This window comes from Podarcis melisellensis (assembly GCF_964234715.1).
Source record: "Podarcis melisellensis genome assembly, chromosome: 2".
Lineage (NCBI taxonomy): Eukaryota > Metazoa > Chordata > Lepidosauria > Squamata > Lacertidae > Podarcis > Podarcis melisellensis.
In genome coordinates, this window is record NC_138529.1 from 61,411,284 (window position 1) to 61,428,352 (window position 17,069).

The 17,069-nt window shown below is 45.2% G+C and overlaps 1 protein-coding gene across 1 annotated transcript in view; it reads left to right on the forward strand.

Annotated features, from left to right (window-relative positions):
• Positions 1-230: 230 nt before the first annotated feature.
• TCOF1 (treacle ribosome biogenesis factor 1) overlaps positions 231-17,069 on the forward strand; it is a 45,336-nt gene continuing 28,497 nt past the window's right edge. The window contains exons 1-6 of the mRNA XM_081896886.1: positions 231-488; positions 10,998-11,053; positions 12,682-12,809; positions 13,127-13,224; positions 14,075-14,432; positions 15,605-15,687. Coding sequence (XP_081753012.1) covers positions 375-488; positions 10,998-11,053; positions 12,682-12,809; positions 13,127-13,224; positions 14,075-14,432; positions 15,605-15,687 — 837 coding nt within the window. The 5' untranslated portion in view covers positions 231-374. The remainder of the gene's footprint in view (positions 489-10,997; positions 11,054-12,681; positions 12,810-13,126; positions 13,225-14,074; positions 14,433-15,604; positions 15,688-17,069) is intronic.

Below are 17,069 nucleotides of genomic sequence, written 5' to 3' on the forward strand. Positions count from 1 at the left end.
TGCAGCCTCTTAAAACTTGAGCCGTGCTTGTCCTTTCGGCTGTGCCCTTAAAAATACTGCGTCGCGCTTTAGGCAGGAAGCCGCTCGTTGAAGCCCCGCATCTAAAGCGCGACACAGCAGCATAGAAGGCACAAAGCGAGCGAATTACAAGCAAGAGCGCCTGGGAGATGCTCGGCGATAAGAGACTACACTTCCCAGGAGCCCCCGGGGCTGCGGAACGGGAAGTGACGTTTCCGCGCCGCTACCTGGTCAAAGGGTTAGAGGAGCAAGTGGCAGGGAGCATGTGGCTTAGCAGCTACTCGCTGTGAACCCCGCGCCTCCGCTGATGGCAGTGTACGCGGGCTAAGGACCGGAAACCTTGGAGCTGCTATAGCATGGCAGCAGCAGGAGGCAGCGAGCAGAAAGAGCTGCTGGCTCTGATGCACCAGCACTTGGTCCAGATTGGCTATGAGAGAGCAGCAAAGGAGCTGCTGGCACAGAGTGGGCAGGTAACTGCACGGGCTCCCACGTGGGTGGAGGGAGCGGGGGGGGGGGCTGACGAGCCGTGCTCTCCCCCGCCTCACTAGCAAGCCTTCCCAATAACTCCATGAAACTGCAACCCTATAAAGTCTTTTCTTTCTGGTCTAACAAGGCAGCTGCCCTCACTCCACCCCACCCCCCGGTAATCCTGCAACAGGGAAGAATTCGTATTGGGAAGCTTGTTCTGTGGCGTCCAGCAGCCCCTTTTCATAGCAGTAGCCTTTCCTTGCCTCACAAGGCCTTAGCAAGGGTTTGTTCAGTTTATTAGGCGTGTATTTCTAGGCAGCTCTTCAGAACACCCAGGGCTCCTATTGAAAGGATTTCTGAGATTTTATTTCAGTGGCTTGTATCCTCTAAGCGGCGTACGGTGCAGTTAAAAAGATGCAATGAAGATGAGACCAGTGGATGCTTACCAGAAAGCTTAAAAGTCCCAATTTGAAATTAAAGGTTTTCACTAGGTGGTGGAAGTGGAAGGTGGGCCTCCCTGATTTGAGCTGGGAAGTTCTTCAGAACTGGGCCTGGGTGGGGGCCACTAACAGAGGCTCCCCTGAACACCTCAGGCAGGGATACAAGGAATCAGGTGGTCCTTATGTACAGTACATGAAGCACTCTGGACACTTGGAACATGGTGGGTGTGGTTATATATATATATATATATATATATATATATTTGCTTTCGTAGATTTTCACGGGTACAGGAATGCAGGTTTTGGTGTCCTCGGGTGTCTTCCCGTGTAAAAGTTGGGGTGTCTAGGCGACGTTTCGACGAGGTCTCACTCGTCATCTTCAGGCTGGTGCTTTCGGCTTCTTGTTACTGGAACAGAGCAGGATCTCAGTGTTTGAGTTCCTATAAATACTGTTGAGGGGGTGTGGTGTATAGCCTCCAATGTTCTGGGCAGAGAGGAAGTTCCCAGGCTAGTGTGCCTTTTCTTCTTTTGTTCCTTAATTACTTGAGGGATATCCTGAGTGATTTCTTGAGTGATATCCTGAGTACCACTTAGGTGGGTCATTAGGTGTGGATTAGTTGCTAAAGTCTTTGTGTCTTGACCTCTTGAACTTTGTGAAGAGTTTTTCTGAGAAGATGGCTGTACTGCACTTAGTTGTGCTCTGGCTTGGCTTCGTGTATAGGGGCGAGCTGTGGTTTTGTGGCTTGTGTCAGCCAGATCTGTGTAGGGATTGCAGGGGGGTGCAGCATCCGGAGGTGCCTCCATGGTTTGGCTACTGGATGGTGTCTGTAATTTATCTGTGGAGAGGGTCTGGGTTTGGGTCTGGTGTGGTTGATTGGTGATGGCGTTCTGTGTGCCTCTGGATCTGGTGTCAGTTTTTGTGGGGAGGGCTAATTTCCAGATGTCTGGCAAGCGGGATGTGTCGTCACGCTTGTTCATGTTGTGAGGGTGTTTCTCTATCTCGATGGCTTCCATGATTATTCTCTTGTGGTGATGTTCCATGTTAAAGAGCAATTTGGAATCTGCAAAATTAATTTCGTGTCCTGTTTCTTTCATGTGTTGGAAAAGAGAGGAAGTTTTTTCTTCTTTTTTGACGGCATTCTTGTGTTCTGCGATACGTGCATTTATTCGTCTGTTTGTTTGTCCAATGTACGTGGCTGGGCAGACTTTGCAGGGTATTTCATAGACCCCTTGGTTTTCCAACTGGATTTTATCCTTGGGGTTTCTGAGGATATTGGCTATTTTTTGGTTGGTGCAAAAGGCTGTTTTGATATTGTGTTTATGGAGGATTTTGCTAATTTTATCTGTAGTGCCCTTGATATAAGGAAGGAGGGCCATGCCATTGTTTTCTTCTGTGTCTTGGTTTTTGGGGGGTGTTTCTTTTTGGATTAGCTTCGTAACCCTGTTTTGCTGGTATCCATTGGCAATTAACACATTTGAGAGATTCTGTAACTCAGTTGTCAAGTGGTCTTTGTCAGCCAGGCGTTTGGTTCTGGAGATGAGAGTCTTGGCTACGGAGTTTATTTGTGCAGGGTGGTGGTGTGATTGTGCATGTAAGTAGCGGTTGGTGTGTGTTTTTTTCCGGTAGATAGTGTGTCCTAGGGAGCCATCCGGTTTTTTGTAGATTAGGACGTCAAGGAAGGGAAGTTGGTTGTTGGCTTCTATTTCCATAGTGAATTGTATTTTGGGGTGTAGGCTGTTGAGATGTGTGAGGAAGCTATCCAGTTTTTCCTTCCCGTGTGGCCAAATTACAAAGGTGTCGTCAACATATCTGAGCCAAAGTTTGGGTTTGTGTTCTGACTTGTCTAAAGCATTGGTTTCAAAGTGTTCCATGTACAGGTTTGCGATGACCGGTGAGAGGGGTGATCCCATAGGTGCTCCTTCTATCTGTTTGTATCTTTGTCCATTGTGGATGAAGTACGTGTTGGTTAGGCAGTGGTTGGTCAGGTCCAAGATGTATTCGGGGGGATTGTATTTGTTTTGAATGGCTGTCAAGGCTTCATTAATGGGCACTTGTGTGAAGAGAGATACAACATCGAAGCTCACAAGTAGGTCATTAGGATGTAGGTTTTGCTTCTTTATTGTTTCTATGAACTGGAAGGAGTTTGGAACGTGTGAAGAGATGGATTCTGCATAGGGCTGAAGTTGCTTGGCGAGAAATTTCAACATATCTGAGCCAAAGTTTGGGTTTGTGTTCTGACTTGTCTAAAGCATTGGTTTCAAAGTGTTCCATGTACAGGTTTGCGATGACCGGTGAGAGGGGTGATCCCATAGGTGCTCCTTCTATCTGTTTGTATCTTTGTCCATTGTGGATGAAGTACGTGTTGGTTAGGCAGTGGTTGGTCAGGTCCAAGATGTATTCGGGGGGATTGTATTTGTTTTGAATGGCTGTCAAGGCTTCATTAATGGGCACTTGTGTGAAGAGAGATACAACATCGAAGCTCACAAGTAGGTTTTGCTTCTTTATTGTTTCTATGAACTGGAAGGAGTTTGGAACGTGTGAAGAGATGGATTCTGCATAGGGCTGAAGTTGCTTGGCGAGAAATTTCAACATATCTGAGCCAAAGTTTGGGTTTGTGTTCTGACTTGTCTAAAGCATTGGTTTCAAAGTGTTCCATGTACAGGTTTGCGATGACCGGTGAGAGGGGTGATCCCATAGGTGCTCCTTCTATCTGTTTGTATCTTTGTCCATTGTGGATGAAGTACGTGTTGGTTAGGCAGTGGTTGGTCAGGTCCAAGATGTATTCGGGGGGATTGTATTTGTTTTGAATGGCTGTCAAGGCTTCATTAATGGGCACTTGTGTGAAGAGAGATACAACATCGAAGCTCACAAGTAGGTCATTAGGATGTAGGTTTTGCTTCTTTATTGTTTCTATGAACTGGAAGGAGTTTGGAACGTGTGAAGAGATGGATTCTGCATAGGGCTGAAGTTGCTTGGCGAGAAATTTAGCGAGATTTTGTAGAGGTGAGCCTATGGAGCTGACTATTGGTCTGAGTGGTGTTCCTTCTTTGTGTATCTTGGGGAGGCCGTAGAGTTTGGGGCATCTGGATGATTTTTCTCTGGGGATGATTCTTAGCTGGATTTCTTCACTGATAGGAGAGGCTTTTATTTTGGATTTGGTGGTTTTTTCCAGATAGGTGGTGGGATCTGTTTTTATAGGTTGGTAGGTAGGATCTTGGAGTAGATTTGATAGTTTTGCTTGGTAGTCAGATATGTTGACGACACCTTTGTAATTTGGCCACACGGGAAGGAAAAACTGGATAGCTTCCTCACACATCTCAACAGCCTACACCCCAAAATACAATTCACTATGGAAATAGAAGCCAACAACCAACTTCCCTTCCTTGACGTCCTAATCTACAAAAAACCGGATGGCTCCCTAGGACACACTATCTACCGGAAAAAAACACACACCAACCGCTACTTACATGCACAATCACACCACCACCCTGCACAAATAAACTCCGTAGCCAAGACTCTCATCTCCAGAACCAAACGCCTGGCTGACAAAGACCACTTGACAACTGAGTTACAGAATCTCTCAAATGTGTTAATTGCCAATGGATACCAGCAAAACAGGGTTACGAAGCTAATCCAAAAAGAAACACCCCCCAAAAACCAAGACACAGAAGAAAACAATGGCATGGCCCTCCTTCCTTATATCAAGGGCACTACAGATAAAATTAGCAAAATCCTCCATAAACACAATATCAAAACAGCCTTTTGCACCAACCAAAAAATAGCCAATATCCTCAGAAACCCCAAGGATAAAATCCAGTTGGAAAACCAAGGGGTCTATGAAATACCCTGCAAAGTCTGCCCAGCCACGTACATTGGACAAACAAACAGACGAATAAATGCACGTATCGCAGAACACAAGAATGCCGTCAAAAAAGAAGAAAAAACTTCCTCTCTTTTCCAACACATGAAAGAAACAGGACATGAAATTAATTTTGCAGATTCCAAATTGCTCTTTAACATGGAACATCACCACAAGAGAATAATCATGGAAGCCATCGAGATAGAGAAACACCCTCACAACATGAACAAGCGTGACGACACATCCCGCTTGCCAGACATCTGGAAATTAGCCCTCCCCACAAAAACTGACACCAGATCCAGAGGCACACAGAACGCCATCACCAATCAACCACACCAGACCCAAACCCAGACCCTCTCCACAGATAAATTACAGACACCATCCAGTAGCCAAACCATGGAGGCACCTCCGGATGCTGCACCCCCCTGCAATCCCTACACAGATCTGGCTGACACAAGCCACAAAACCACAGCTCGCCCCTATACACGAAGCCAAGCCAGAGCACAACTAAGTGCAGTACAGCCATCTTCTCAGAAAAACTCTTCACAAAGTTCAAGAGGTCAAGACACAAAGACTTTAGCAACTAATCCACACCTAATGACCCACCTAAGTGGTACTCAGGATATCACTCAAGAAATCACTCAGGATATCCCTCAAGTAATTAAGGAACAAAAGAAGAAAAGGCACACTAGCCTGGGAACTTCCTCTCTGCCCAGAACATTGGAGGCTATACACCACACCCCCTCAACAGTATTTATAGGAACTCAAACACTGAGATCCTGCTCTGTTCCAGTAACAAGAAGCCGAAAGCACCAGCCTGAAGATGACGAGTGAGACCTCGTCGAAACGTCGCCTAGACACCCCAACTTTTACACGGGAAGACACCCGAGGACACCAAAACCTGCATATATATATATATATATATATATATATATATATATATATATATATGAAATCCTAAGGAGCTGTGGTATCCTAAAATGTAAGGTGTTCATTGTGTGATCGTGTTCTGGAAAAAGGGTAACACTTGGCTGAAGGAACCTCTACCCCCATGTTGCTGGTTATGTTCTACAGGTTGACCCAATAGTAGGTATGCTGCTTTAGAATCCACTTTTTGTTCTTAACGCAAGTTTGCTGTCGTCATTAAAGTAAAGAAAAACAATCCATTCTTCTGACTCCACTATTTTTTCCAACTGCCACTTCGATTCAGTTGTATACCTACTTTTGGGCCACCCTGTATAGTCAAAACAAAACAGTATTTGATAATTTGCTATCTAGATATGTAGGATAAGCAGCCTTGCTTTTTCATTTTACTCTGGGAAGTATTGCCTATAAATCCAGATTACCTCTCACAGTTGAGTATTTGGGAATGGTAATTCATTGGTTTTTCTAACCTTTCTGGGCAGTCCTAGGAGTGGATTGTGAATTCCAGTCCACATTTTGACTGTTGAGAGTCGGTTATTACAGTTATTACAGATTATCAAGAGTAACATGTTCTTGTATGTTCCATTTTATGCTAGTACCCTTAAACCTAGCTGATTATATACTCCGCTTCAGCTAGCATTGTCCTGATATCAGTGTCAACAGAGTCACACACACATGCATATTATTTAGTGACATGCCGTTGAATGTGTGACTGCTAGATACGGAAGAAAATACTGTGTGCAAGGAGCCTGAAAGGGAATGAAACTGAAAGCTCCAGCTGTTATACAATGTTAGTCATCGTTGGAATACAGTGGTACCCCGCAAGACGAATGCCTCACGAGACGAAAAACTCGCAAAACGAAAGGTTTTTTCGTTTTCGAGTTGCCTCGCAAGACGAATTTCCCTATGGGCTTGCTTCGCAAAACGAAGCTTGCCCCGGGGACAGCGGGTCTTCTCTTTTGAAGCAAGGGGCGGCGGGGAGATCGCTTCTCCCCACCGCCCCTTGCTTCAAAAGAGGTCCGGGGGCAGCTCTTCCCGCTGCCCCCGGACCTCTTTTGAAGCAAGCGGCTGCGGGGAGATCGCTTCTCTCCGCAGCCGCTTGCTTCAAAAGAGATCCCGGACCTCTTTTGAAGCAAGCGGCTGCGGGGAGATCGCGTCTCTCCGCAGCCGCTTGCTTCAAAAGAGATCCCGGACCTCTTTTGAAGCAAGCGGCTGCGGGGAGATCGCGTCTCTCCGCAGCCGCTTGCTTCAAAAGAGATCCCGGACACAAGCCGGGCGGGGGGCGGGAACACCTGCCCCAGCCACCCCGCTTCGGAACGCTGCTCCGAAGCAGGGGTGGGGGGGCGGGAACACCTGCCCCAGCCGCCGGGCTTCGTAGCGCTGCTGCGAAGCCGGGCGGGGGGCGGGAACACCTGCCCCAGCCACCCCGCTTCGGAACGCTGCTCCGAAGCGGGGTGGGCGGGAACACCTGCCCCAGCCGCCGGGCTTCGTAGCGCTGCTGCGAAGCCGGGCGGGGGGCGGGAACACCTGCCCCAGCCACCCCGCTTCGGAACGCTGCTCCGAAGCGGGGTGGGGGGGCGGGAACACCTGCCCCAGCCGCCGGGCTTCGTAGCGCTGCTGCGAAGCCGGGCGGGGGGCGGGAACACCTGCCCCAGCCACCCCGCTTCGGAACGCTGCTCCGAAGCAGGGGTGGGGGGGCGGGAACACCTGCCCCAGCCGCCGGGCTTCGTAGCGCTGCTGCGAAGCCGGGCGGGGGGCGGGAACACCTGCCCCAGCCGCCGGGCTTCGTAGCGCTGCTGCGAAGCCGGGCGGGGGGCGGGAACACCTGCCCCAGCCACCCCGCTTCGGAACGCTGCTCCGAAGCGGGGTGGGGGGGCGGGAACACCTGCCCCAGCCGCCGGGCTTCGTAGCGCTGCTGCGAAGCCCGCGCCCCCCAGCCTTCAGAAGAGGTCCGGGGACAGACTGTCCCCGGACCTGGTCTGAAGGCGGTTTCCCTAGGAACGCATTAATTGATTTTCAATGCATTCCTATGGGAAACCGTGCATCGCAAGACGAAAAAACCGCAAGACGAAGAGACTTGCGGAACGAATTAATTTCGTCTTGCGAGGCACCACTGTAGATTTATTGAAAGCAAGGGATTTAGTAACACTCATGTCCAATCTCTGAGGCTGTTTCATGGATGCAGGTTTATTCAGAAATATGCATGCATGTGTGAATTTGCCCTAAGCCTGTTAAATTCAAGGGTTCCAATTAGAGTTTGGGTTTGAGGTTTATACACCCAAAGCAAGCTCATGATAAAAGTATGTGAGTTTTACATTATCTACTTAATGGGTGTGTGCAACTGCTTAAATATTGAATAGAGTAAAAATATAACCTATAGAGGAAGCAAGGGGTTAGTGTGTTGTTTGAGTATAGCCTCAGGAAATGATGGTTTTAAAAAGCTTAATATTTACGTTCTCTTGTACTGCAGTAAGCCACTTGTGACCTATCCTAATTTTTGTTTACACTTGGGATGGTTGAGGTCACAACCCAGAAACCACTGACTCTGTAAAGATTAATTATTTGCATTTGGTCTTGAGGATGTGTCTGCAGGTGCAGATGGTCTTCACCACCCAATATTAAAATAATTTATAGCTTAAAATAGCAACACACTTGAACAATCTGAATATTTTTACTATGGTCATCTAGCAGGGTGTATGTATGGAAAATATGGCCTAGTGCAAGTACGAGACCACATAACACTGGTCTTGAAATACATACATTGACTCCCATATGTTTCCGAGCACAATTCAAAAGTCTTGGTGCTGACCTTTAAAGCCCTAAACTGCCTCATTCCAGTATACCTGAAGGAGTGTCTCTACCCCCAACATTCATCCCGGACACTGAGGTCCAGCACCGAGGGCCTTCTGGTGGTTCCCTCACTATGAGACGTGAAGCTACAGGGCACCCGCCCTGGGGAACGCCCTCCCATCAAATGTCAAGGAAATAAACAACTATCTAACGTTTAGAAGACATCTGAAGGCAGCCCTTTTTAGGGAAGTTTTTAATGACTGATGTTTTAATGTATTTTTAATCTTTTGTTGGAAGCTGCCCAGAGTGGCTGGGGAAACCCAGCCAGATGGGCGGGGTATGAATGAATGAATGAATCTACAGCCCTGAACTCTAATACAGAATCATTTTCTCCTTGGAGGCTCTGTAGTCCTGATGTCTGGACCAATACAGAATTCCCCCAACGCTGTAACCTCCTAAGTGGAGAATCTCCAATGTGGTTCTGCTGTCTGGGCTCTCTGTTTAGTATGAAACCTTTTCTTCCCACCTGTGACAGGTATACAGAGCTTCGTGGTAGCACTAGCAAGACTTGATGCACACAGCTTTGAACATTGCCATTTGAGAAGTACTGCTAAGCTATCAGGGACGCGAGTGGCACTGTGGTCTAAACCACTGAGCCTAGGGCTTGCCGATCGGAAAGTCAGCGGTTTGAATTCCCATGACGGGGTGAGCTCCTGTTGCTCTGTCCCAGCTCCTGCGAACCTAGCAGTTCAAAAGCAAGCCAAAAAAAGTGCAAATAGATAAATAGGTGCCACTCTGGCAGGAAGGTAAACAGCGTTTCCATGTGTTGGGTCTGGTTTCGGTGTTCCGTTGCGCCAGAAGCAGCTTAGTCATGCTGGCCACACGACCCAGAAAAACTGTGTGGACAAACACCAGCTCCCTTAGCCAGTAAAGCAAGATGAGTGCCGCAACCCCAGAGTCATTTGCAACTGGACTTAACTGTCAGGGTCCTTTACCTTTACTTTTACTAAGCTATCAGACTGAAACAAATAATTTAGGCAGACAGGGTTGCAACTTGAAGGCATTTTGTGGCATAGAGGAGAATGATGCTACGTGTATATAGGATTGGGGTAGCCAGACTTGAAGCTGGAGGTTTGAGAGATTATAAGACCCTAAACATGAAATTACACTGAAAGCAATGTTGGATGAAATCATTATGGTTTCAGAAGTATCCACTTGTTTCTCATCCAGACTGTAGTCATGTGGGCTTTTTCCACCTAGAAATAACATTGTAGAGCAGTGACTCTTACTATTAGGGGTGTTCAGATAAGCCATTCTCATGCATTGAGGAGCTGTGTTGAATGTGTCCCCCAACCCAATGCCCATAAGTGGCTTTGTGTGAGAAGCATCTCTCGATATTTAAATATAAGTGAGTTCCTCCCACTTATCCTTGTATAGAGCAGGCCGGTGTGTGTACTTTAAAATGCACATAGCACTGTTTGATAAATATGATAAATGCTTATCCAGCTGTGTTGCAGGCACTTTTGTTTGTGGGTGTGGTTCTCCGCACTGCTTGGACTTCTCCATTTGGATTGCAACTATGAGAGGCAAATAAAGTCTGGAGCCAAAATTGGCTGTACTGACAGTGGATTAAGTAACATGCAAGAGGGAGAGTAAGAATGCAAAAAGCATATTACAGGAAACCTACAGTGTTGTGTTAGTTGATGTCAGAGTTGGCAACCGCTGGCAGTTTTGTATGTGTGTGTTTCTTCAACATCCTAGTTGGGTATAGGATATATTTATCAGTGCTGGTAATAGTATGTTTCCAATTGTCATATTTGGCATTTATTAGGCACTTGGGTGTAGCTGCTGCCAACACTTCTCTTGAGGATTTTATGAAAGTACAGTGGTACCTTTGTAGTCGAACAGCTTGGCTCCCAAACAAATTGGCACCTGAATGCCGCAAACCCAGAAGTGAGTTTTCTGGTTTGCAAATGTTTTTCGGAAGCTGAATGTCCGATTGAGTGCGGGAAGCTCCTGCAGCTAATCGAAAGCTGTGCCTTGGTTTTCGAATGGTTCCGGGAGTCGAACGGACTCCTGGAATGGATTAAGTTTGACAACCAAGGTACCACTGTACTTGATAAGTATATAGACTTCTAGAAAAAAACAAACCCTTGGATACATTTTAATCTGGGGCCAGAAATACTATTTTCCATTATGTTGGGCTTATCTTTTTACCTTTTGGGGGATATAAAACCAGTGGGTTTTTTTGGTAAATATTCTATAATGAGAAGACATGAGTTGTGTCCTGGGAGCATCTTTTGGCCAAATTGTTTTCCTTTTTTGTGGTTCTTAATTCTGGGCCTGTAATGTACTTGGAGCAACTCTACAGTTGCTTTCTTGTTGTTGTTGTTGTTGTTGTTGTTGTTTTGTTTTTAAAAAATCTGGGGCCAAAGAATGGGGTTTCTGTTCTTGATATGGGTAAAGGACAGAATTAACCTCTCTTTTTCTTGTACAGAAGACCTTCCTACCATCCCCAGTCCCCCTCGGAGATATCTTCACTCAGTGGAAAAAGTAAGTTTAACAAAAAAGAAACAAGTTGTGTTTTTATCTGATACTGTGCCTGATAGACAGACTTTTAAATTAGTATTTGTTAGCAATACATTTTAATAATAGTAGTATTAGTATTTTCTGCATTTTAATTACCGGTACTTCCCTTTGGGAAGGGTAACCTCCAGACCAACATAATCTACCCTGAATAAAAAGATAGATTAGATAAAATAATCTTGTTTCATTCTTGGAACATGTGGAGTTGCATTTGGCGTTTGTAATAAGGGGCTCTTCCTGGAGCAATCCTGAAGCCATTATAGATTTCCCAGGCAAGGAAAGGTCTTTATTGCCCCATGACTCCTTGTGCTCTACATAGACCTGTCACTACATACATAGAGGGTCTTCACATGTGAGGGCGATGGCATAGCTGGCCTACCATTCAAAGAACTCCTTGGAAGGGGGCATCAGAACCCCAGTGTCCTCCCCTTTTGTACTGTAGAAGGGTCAGAAAGCACTTTTAAAGCAAGCCCCCCAAATTATTATTTTTAAAAATCCCTTTCATGAATCCCCAGCTCATGAAAAGTGGAATATTATGTCCCTATTCTTTTTTGCTCAAATTAAAACTTTGAAGCTCCTTCTGTTTCACTCCATCCATCTGGGACTTCTTGGGCTCTGTGTATCCTTTATTATATTGATAATATTGATATTATATTGATAAATTGATAATGCAAAGTTGTCTGGCCTGAGGTAGAAAGATTAGTGTTTTGTCTATAAATCACCATGCTCAAGTAACAGTACACATAGGCTACATAATTTTGACTAATTGTGGGTCACAACTTTGAATTGCTCAGTCTTTCATTTCATTTTTACCTCCAGGTTTTCCCCAAAGTTGTTTTCTAAGTATTGTGTAAATCTCACACACTCTTCCTCTCTGTCCCTTCTAGCTAAATGGTTAGACAAATGACATCTACATGATATAAAATGCCATGTAAGGCAGGGATCTTCTAGGAAATGCCAACTTTCCTACTGAGTGATACTGTCAAGTTTTGCCCCCTGTTTATTCTCTCTCTTTGGTTCCTTCCACCTCCACAATGGTAATCCTTCTGTGTGGGGCTCATTCTCCCCCTTTACCCATTTTTGGGGAGTTTTAAACTATGTTCCATTCACTCTTGTGTGTGGGCGAGAGATCCATTAGCTGATCCCTTTTCTCTTTAATTGTTTTTCTCTTGGATAAAGTTTAGACTCAACATTTTTTTTTTCTTGACAGGTAGGTGATCAGTGTGACAGGCTTGGAAAATTCCAGCTTCAAATTAGCCATGCAGATAGGATGAAGCTATTACTAGGTTTTAATTAAGCTCCTCACCCTAATTTCATGGTCTTGGGTATGATTAGTTCTATTACTGCCTCTAATAAGTTAATTTTAAAAGTTAACTTGGGAAGACAATTTGCCTGAACTGCAAACTTTTTTTAAAAAAAGTCAAAGAAGTACCCAGTTTCTTTTATTTCCATAGTAAAGTAAATGTTTCACGAGTGACAGTGGTGGTTCTTGTACTACAGAGGCATGAGACTCAAAAAGTTGTTGAGTGAACCCTTTTAAGCTAACTATCCTTGTTTAACGCCTATTCAACATACTTGCAAAATCTGTTCAACAGAACTTCCTCACAAGCCCAGAAACGAAAGGCGGAGGAAATCAAGCAAGGCAGCCCAGCAAAGATCAGAGTTCCTGATCCCAAGAGCAGCTCTGAGAGCTCGGAGGAGGAAGCAGCAAAACCCATAAAAAGTAAGATGCACTTGTCTAATTCCATGTCTCCAAGCACTTTACTACCTGGCTATTTTGTGATGTGTAATTTGCACCTTAGATGCTGTTTGAAAAGAGCAAATGCCGGTGAGGGCCCGCTTCATCTCTGTCCTTGACACATGCAGTTTGCTTGCAAAGAGGTTTTGCTATGAGGAGTGTTGTGGAACTTTGGGATACTGTCTAGAATTTTGTCACATAGTGTCCTTTGACAGGATAAAAATTTTCCTGCGACTTCAGTTTTCCCTCCTTTTGGAGACACTGAAATCCTTCAGTGGGCTGACACCTCTTCTCTGTTGCAGGCAATGTGGCTGTGAATAACAGTTCCCTAGCTAAAGTGGAGAGCAGCAGTGAGGACGAGGAGTCATCTTCTGAAGAGGAAGAAGCTGCTGGCAAGGAGGTGAGAAGGCAGTTACTGTTACTGCTAGGGCTTGTAAACGGTGTGTGTGAGAATAGGATAGTTGTGGAAAATCAGACTTCGTGATTGCAAATATAGCACTTGCTTTGTTTGTTTATGTTCAAAATCTCTCATCAGGTAAACTTTGGAACATCCCTTTTTTTTTTTAGAAAGAGAACAGAGGAAGGTTTGAGCTGCCTCTGCTCACCTTCCAGAAAGGCAAAGCCCATATGCTGCACAGCTTTGAGGGTTAAAAAACCCAAAATGCTTAATTCAGAGATATAGGAAAAGTCATGAGAGCCTGGAATAACTGAGATGTGTCTGCTTTGAAGGCTCACAAGCAGATATTGTAAGATTTGGGAGAAAAAAACATACCTACCAATAATCCCTATGGCAAAAGGAACCATTCCCTGTTTGAAATGCATCCAAATGCACCTTGTTAGGGTGACCATAATAAGTTGCATTCTTTACATAGTAAATTCTAGACAAGCTTTGAATGTCTAGGCAATTGTCTAGAGTAGACAGTTCTAGACAAGCATTGATCTACCTTCAGATCGAAATCAGTCTTGAGGATATTGAATAGGCAAAAGCCTATAACAAAAACACATGGTCCAAAAGGTAGGACACAGCTCTCCTCTCTCTATTGTACATGCAGAGCTGCCAGTTAATGTGGTCTTATTGGAGCTGTTTCCAAACTTGGAGTCTCTGTGATGCACTTCATAGGCTATGTATTTTATTTATAAAATTATACTGCTTGATTGTAGGAAAGCCTCAAAGCAGTGTAGAAGAATCAGTCATTGGTGGTGCCTTAAGTACAACTTGAGAAGTGTAATGAGATTGCTTCTCCTCCTAGGTGAACATCCCTGCAGCAGGAAACAAAACCAGCAACTTGCTGCAACTTGCTGCACAGAAGACCAACTCCTTCCCAGGCAAAGGGGTGGCTGTAGCTGCTGTCCAGGCAAAAGGGCAGCAGAAAAAGGCAACTGCAACTAAGCCACCAACACCGGCTGTGACAAAGGCAGGACAGAATAAAACCCTCCCTGTTAAACCAGGATCTGCTTCGCAGCCTCTTGCTATAGCAGGGCAGAATGCATCACAGGCAGCTGCTGCAAGGAAGACAACAAACTCTGAAAGCAGTAGCAGCAGCAGCTCATCTGAAAGTGAGGAAGAAAAGACACCAGCAGCAGCAAAAACCCCAGTATCCAAGCCAGGTAAGCAGTTGGCTGGCTTGAGATGTGTGTCGCAAGGCATTGCACAAACATCATCCAAGCTCTCAGACTCGAACCTTTCCTTTTGACTTGCGATGAGGTTGGCCTGCATTGCCTTGCAAATCATGTTGTAGGCTTGATTGTTTCAGCTCTATTTGAGGGGATAAATATAAAGAAAACTATTCTCAACAAAAGGAAAACGTTCAGTACTCTCAGTCAAAGCAGGTATCCATTGCAAAGAGACAAAACACGTTGAAGGCTGCTCTAAAGGACACAAATGCAGTGTGTAGCACAGTTATGGCAAACTTGCTGAGCTGTCTGAGCGCCTGAAATAAATACATTTCCATTTTGATGTCAGTCGACAGATTTTTCTCTCTGGATTACCTCATTTATTTATGAGGATGTTGGCCAGTGTCTAGCTAAATCAAAATCACATGCAAAATAGGGTCACTCACCTCCCCATAAATTTGTGCTGTATGGGTTTTCATAAGCCTAGCAATTGTAATAATATGTTGTCTAGTCTATTGGAAAGTCTTACAAATTATGGTCAACTACAGTAATTGAAATGGGCTTAAGTAACTTGAGTCCATTGGCTTCAATGGGTCTAAAAGGAGTGTGTAGTAATATTGGATATTGCTCATCACTTCTGTCAACTCCAGGAGCATAAACCTCCTCAGTTATGACCCACTTCTGCTGTGAATTCTTAACATCCCTCCATACTTGGATCTTAAAACGTAATTGGTTTTTACTGCAGAAGAATATCCTGCTGCTGTGTCATTAATTGGTATAATCTCAAGTACATGATTGGTATGTTCTGAACATGCCAACTGGAGGCTAAAGACACTTTCTAATGGCATGACTCATGTGAATAGAAACACAATTCTTCTATCTTGGGCTTCTCTTTCCTTTCCAGAGCTGAGTAGTCAGCAGCCAGGGCATATCTTTCCAAACAGCAAGATTTTAAGGTAATTTAGATGACCTGTGGGTCGTGGCCCACTTAAAAACAGCTTTGTGCAAGTATCTTAAAATCTGATGGTTGGAGATATGGATACCCTAATAATAATAATAAAAAGCACCCCAGAGCTTCCTACTTTTTTGGTTCTAAAGCTGCATTTAATGTTCTCTCATGTTTTATCGGATTCAGCTTAAGTGCTTTTGTCTCCTCTGTGTCTTAGCTCTAAAGAAGGCAGAGAGTAGCAGTGGAGACTCCAGTGATGATTCAGACTCGGAAGAAGAAACAAATACTGCAACAATCCAGGTACTTCCAACTACCGTAGGAGTGGGAAACAGCCAACTCAAGGGCTGAATGCAGCTCATGGCGCTTTTGAATCCAGCCAGCTCTCTTTGTCCTACTTCCCTACTTGGAGGGAAAAGGTCCCATTGGTGCAAAATGGGGTGGGAAAGAAGGGAGAAAGAAGGGGAGTAACAGTGGGTAACCTAAAGAAAATGGATCCCCTGGCCATCACCAGCCGACCCTGCCAACTTTTGGCTTTGATCCTGCTTACCACTGGCTCCAGCCCACCCCTGGTAATGTGGCCCCCAAGTGACACTTGTCATAGAAATGGCTTCCCACTCCTGATCTAAGAGCTCCTTTTAGGACAAAGAGAGTTGCACACACCTTGGCTAGGAAGGCTCTGTGCACACACTTCATCCTATGGCTGAGAGAAGTGGGAGTCTCCATTGTGGAAAAGTGTTTTCTGTCCTTGCCTCCCAAAGACAAGTGAACATCAGAGAGCTACTTCCACATAGAACTGTTCCTCCCACTGCTTTGCTTGAACGTCTCCTCACATCCCAGTCTCTCTGCGTGGGAAAAGCTTAAACACTGGGGTGGAACTTTCCAGGCTAATCTCTTCCCTATGCATTTAATTTTCATTGTGCCAGGAGATTTGGACTTTGGGGTGCTTTCGTGCAAGCTGATTCCCTCATGTGAATGTTAATGCATGTGCCTGTGCTAATATTTGAATTGGCTCTCCGGAACATCACTCTAAACCAGCCTTCCCCAGTTTGATGCCCTCCAAGTGTTATTGGATTACACCGCCCATAAGCCCCAGCCTGTTTGACCATTGGCTAACTTCAGCAATTTATTCTGTGGAAGAGTTCTCCCCTGGTTTTGGGCTCCTCTGTCCGACTAGGAAAAGCAGAGTTATTTGCCTGCTGCTTTAAAATGGGAACTGCTGCCAACCTCTACTTTCTTCCCTGCCTTTTTTTGTGTTTTTTGTCCTGTCTGCTTTCTCTCCCCTTTACTCTTCCTGTTTCTTCCTCACCTTTGATGCCTTTGCTTTCCTTCTCATGATGTCTTCTGCCACCTGAAAACTTACTTTCAAGGGAATGCAGAGACAGTGGCTACATGTCGTTTCTTCCATTTCTGTATTCCCTCCCCACCACACACTGCCAGCTCAGGGGCTTTAGCAGCACAAGAGAGTAGCACTGTGTGATGAGATCGTGTGATCATAACTCATTGGGATGACTTATTAGGTCATTGGATCAAGGAGAAAATAGGCCTGCCAATTGTTAGGGCCCATCCAAACATCCTTAACCTGTCTGTTTGGGCATTGTAACAGTTCCTCCTGTTCATTTGGTAGGTTAGCAGGTATAAATATTTGAGGTGCAGTGCTGGTGGTGAGGTCACATTCATTATAC